The 4,621-nt window shown below is 47.9% G+C and overlaps 1 protein-coding gene across 1 annotated transcript in view; it reads right to left on the reverse strand.

Moving 5' to 3' along the window:
* Positions 1 to 3,854, reverse strand: part of GDA (guanine deaminase) — a 70,866-nt gene extending 67,012 nt beyond the window's left edge. Inside the window, exon 1 of the mRNA XM_029920915.1 lies at positions 3,544 to 3,854. Coding sequence (XP_029776775.1) covers positions 3,544 to 3,666 — 123 coding nt within the window. The 5' untranslated portion in view covers positions 3,667 to 3,854. The remainder of the gene's footprint in view (positions 1 to 3,543) is intronic.
* Positions 3,855 to 4,621: the final 767 nt, after the last annotated feature.

The raw sequence follows: 4,621 nt of genomic DNA on the forward strand, positions 1-4,621 counted from the left end.
TATCACTAGGTTATCAATTTCACAAGAGCAGGGCAGAGTTTGCATGCTTCTTTCACCAGTGTAGCACCAGTAGGGAGTCCAGTCTTTGGTTTAGGAGTCAGTCCACTTTTATTACAGGTACACATCTAAGTGTTGAAAAGTGCAAGTCCTTTGATGTGCGGACTATGCCTCATGGGGGCGCCTGCCCTAGTGAAGAGAACATGACTTTGGCTGTGTTAATTCAAAATCCCGCTATGCCACCATCTCTGAAAGCAGGTTTCTCAAGTCTCAACTTCCCCATCTGTAAGTGGGAACAATGTCACAGTGGGATACTAAATATAATGTGCTGGCAAACCTGGCAATAAACGCCCTTTAGATCTTTCTTCCAGATGCATCTTTGTGTCCCAGTGGGCCAACGACATGAGCTGGAATGCTAAGAAGTGGAGATGTGGTGACCTCCCTACTTTGACACAGTGCCTCACAGCCCATGGCTTTCTTCTCCACCTGTGGGTCTGCACAACGCCAACACGTGGCAACACGCAAAAATGCTACCGTGAGCCAGAGGTTAAGGATTTGCTAGGAGCAGAGGGAAAGAAGGGGACAGAATGAAAATGGCATGTGCAAAGTACCCACTAAGCACCAAGTATTTTCATAAATTGTCTCATTTAATACTTAGTAAAAGAAAACATGGTTCTACAAATGAGGAAATTGAAGTTTAGACAGATTGTTTCTTTGATGATCTCAGAGCACGTAAGTGGTGGGGATCAAACCTGAACCCAAGTCTGGTTTCTCCATAGGACTTGCGCCCAGGGCACTACCTCCAAAATGATTCTCCTCCTCACTCTTGCTTCCAGATAAGTGTGCATCGAAAAGGCCCAGGGCATCTTTTCAGTATGTTTAAAGGGGTGCCTGGGTGGGTTGGCCAGTTAAGCATCCAGCTATGGTCAGGTCATGATCTAATGGTTTGTGGGTTCGATCCCCATGTTGGACTCTGCACTGACAACTAGCTCAAAGCCTGGAGCCTGCTTCGGATTCTGTGTCTCCCTCTCTCTCTGCCCCTCCCTTACTTGCTCTCTTCCTCTCTCTCTCTCAAAAATAAACATTAAAAAAAATTTTTTTAAGTCAACCTGACCCTGTTCTATGTGGGAAGAATCAGTAATTTAGTAAAATCAGAGCACACAGCATCTCAAGATTAATTAAACATCTGCCAATAAATTATACATGAGGGAGTCTTTCTTTTAAAAAGCTACATGCTACTTGAGTTAACTCTGAATTCAAAATGCCCAATACTAAGATGTTGACTAGAGATGTTTTTAATTAATCTCATTTTGAATGAGCTTTAATGAATGAATTAAAAGTAGTTAGTCATTACCATGCTCTGAGTCCTAAGTGAAATTACAGGAAATGAGAGATGAGGTGTAGAATTCCTCTCTCTCTGACAAGCTACCGCAGACCTGGGCTTGATGAGGAGAACCAGGTCCCAAGACCCTATATGACTGATCCTATATTCAACCCGTACCCTTGGTCACCCCAAATCCACCCACAACCTGCATCCGAATGTCCTGGGACCTTTGTTGGAATGCCGTCGTTTCCTGGGGCCCACTCCAGATTCACATTCTCTGAGGATGAGCCCCAGGAACTAGCACTTCAACACCCCTCGATGTTTCCACTCATCCCAAGGTTTGTGAACAGCTTTAGGAGCTCAGCAAAAATGTAAACGTCATGATGCCACCACATACTCATTTATTTTAAGGGGAGATACTTTCACATAAGAACCTTGACATTTTAAAAAATGAATATTATCCCAGCAGCTACAAAGGCAAAGGACCCCCATTTTCAAAATGGAGGACATCAAATCTTGAAATCTACATGGCATATTCTCTTAACACGCAGTCAGCAGTCAACTGCCTTACAGCTAGAGAAGCAACCAACAGTTACCAACTCACCGATTCAGTACAAGGCACTCGAGTAACCCACCTTTGTATTCAATTCCTAGCTAATTTTATTTTGTGGGGGAATGGCATTTTTCTAAATTTATAACTTCAGTATGCTCCTGAGGAACAGACTCTCTGAACTGCTAATTGCATGTTCAGGACTCTCTTTCCTTCCTCTTCTGTACAACTCCCAGAAAAGGTAATTTTTTAGATGAATTACTTCCTTTTCTTACTACTCTCCACCAAGTGAAGGCAGCCTTCAAACCCACCCTCTTGCCTGCTCTCTTACCAATTAAAATTCTAGATATGGGAAGTTAATTTTTAAAGAGAAACCTAAGAGATGAACAGCTCCTGGTGCTTAGGGAAACACCTCTCATCTCTCCCCAGTCTGGTGGTCACTAATCCTTTACTTCCTGGGACCAGCCTCAAGCCTAAGGGTTCCCTGAAACTGGAGGGTCAAGTACACAAGGCAATAATTTATCACTCTCGGTGAGAGGGGGAGGGTGTTACTGAAGTCTCCCCATTTGGGGGAGCTCTCAGAGTCCCATCACCTTGGAAACACAATGGCAGTCTCCCTGAATGCACACAGAGAGAATATTTTTTAAGCATCGTAAGAAAACAGGGTTCAGTTATCCCCAAATGTAAGAGTCATGATTCAAAACTGTCGCTGACTTGAAAGCATCTCTAGTCGGGAATAGCATCCTCAAGCTGACAAATCACAAATAGGTGTACTTTTGCTAACCGGACTGGCAGTTGAGGAAAAGCCCCAAAATATTCCATCCTCGTCTTTATTTTTTTTTTCTGCCAGAAATGGAATGGCTTCCACTTACCAAACTAGCCAAGCCACTGCTGATGCAGTTACCACCACCAGCAACGGTGCATATGAACAGTAAATGTTAGACATCAAGTCACCTGGGTCGTTTGTAGAAATCCGATTTGGGGAAAAGTATAGAAGGTACACTCACAGAGGACATTTTGAGCCTTAAAACGCAACTGCTTGCTTTGATGCAAATGGCTATGGGGTGGGGGGGTAGGAGGGTAAGGAGGACGTGGATAATTTCTCTCTAACCTTTTAGCATTAAAAGTTATCTAGTTGGAATCTTTGGTATATTGTCTGTTGAGCAATCAAGTGAATGAAATCAGTTGTTTATTCTATGCACTGAAAGGGCTAAACCACACTAACCAAGTGACTCCCTCATCTGTTATTTCTTTCACAATAAATTCAATGAAATTTACGGAGCGCCTAGCCTGTGCCAGGCACTGTGCCAGGCGCCAAAGATACAAAGATGAATGAAGCAAGGTTGAGGTTTATTAATGACTGCTTAAGGTTTGCGAGGGCATTGCCTCGCCCGCCCTTCCACTGCAGCCTGGACGGCTGTCTATCCAATCGTGGGAGTGAGTACTCCACAGCTCTCAGCTTCTGGGAACGTGTTACTCCCAGGCCACCCCATGACCTAGCCCCAGGGCTCTCATGGCGTTCCCCAAGAGTCAAACAGTCAAGTTCAACTCCGGAGCAGAGGCTCTCGCTCCACACGGAGCGGATCCCGGCTCCGCAGCGCAAGGTGCCGGACTCCTTTCACCTGTCCGCCCGCGCGCCCGTCGGGGCGCGCCAGACCCCGCGCCCGCTTACTTTGCCGCTGTCGCTCACGCCGAGGAGGTGATCCCGCAGCACCTCCATGGGGTTAGTCCAGGTGGAGTGGATGAACGTCCCTCGGAAGATGTGCGCCAGGGGCGGCATCGGGGCGGCACACATGTCAGCGGCGGAGCGCAGCGCGGGGTTCGCAAGCCGAGGAGGGCGCACCGGGAGGAGGTGCGAGGAGGGCTCCCAACAACTGCAGGCGGCTGCCGAGCGCACCTGCTGGGTCCTTGTCCCGCCCCCGCTTTCCTGGGCGGTCGCTTGCCCCCTGCAGGCCGCGCCCAGGGGCGGGCTCCGTGCCTCCCCGATGCCAATAGGATTTTCCTCCTGTGATTTGGCTCCGCGCTCCCTAGGGGTGTGGCCTTTCTCTCCTCCCCGCTGTTAGTTGTTGATCGGTTAACTCTTTGAGTTTCCAAAACCGAAGCCTACAACGCACTTCTTTTAACCAGAGGTGGCTGAGTCAGCGACCCAGGTGGGGAGAGAAAGAAAGCAAGGTGCAGAAGGAGCGGACGTTTCCAGCCATTGCTCTGGGTCCCCCAGCCTCCTCCAACTTTCTCTACTGGCACCTCAAGTTGCGTCTGCCTGCTCTCTCTGCCCTTTAAACTTCGGGCTACTTGTGACCAAACCCTCTACCTCTTCAACCTGTAGCACTTTCAAGGTCTGAGCAGTCACAGGTTCAGAAACAGGTGGAAAGGTCAATTAGAACCGCCTGCCTTACCAATCAGTTTTGTTTTCAGTTTCTGTGGGCTCCAGTATTTCTCCTACCCTGGTGTTCTGGAAGCATCTCTTAACAGAATTCCTGGGGGCCCTGCCGACAAAGGTTGATCCTTGCCCAAACTCCCTCTCTTCTTCCTTGAGCCCAGTGTTTTGGCGCTCTGTCCATTCACAAACAATTCCAGTTCCAGTCTTTCTCACACCTAAAATAAATGCAGCTCTTTGATTTAATTCCAGGTGTCCTGGGAGAGAAAAGTTCCCAAGCCAAGCGGCTATGGATGGCACTGGGGCATCGCTTGCTGGAAAGAGCACTGGATTAGGAATCAAGAGGATATGGTCAAGGCAGTGAGCCTCGGAA

The sequence above is a fragment of the Suricata suricatta genome, chromosome 13 (assembly GCF_006229205.1).
Source record: "Suricata suricatta isolate VVHF042 chromosome 13, meerkat_22Aug2017_6uvM2_HiC, whole genome shotgun sequence".
Classification (NCBI taxonomy): domain Eukaryota; kingdom Metazoa; phylum Chordata; class Mammalia; order Carnivora; family Herpestidae; genus Suricata; species Suricata suricatta.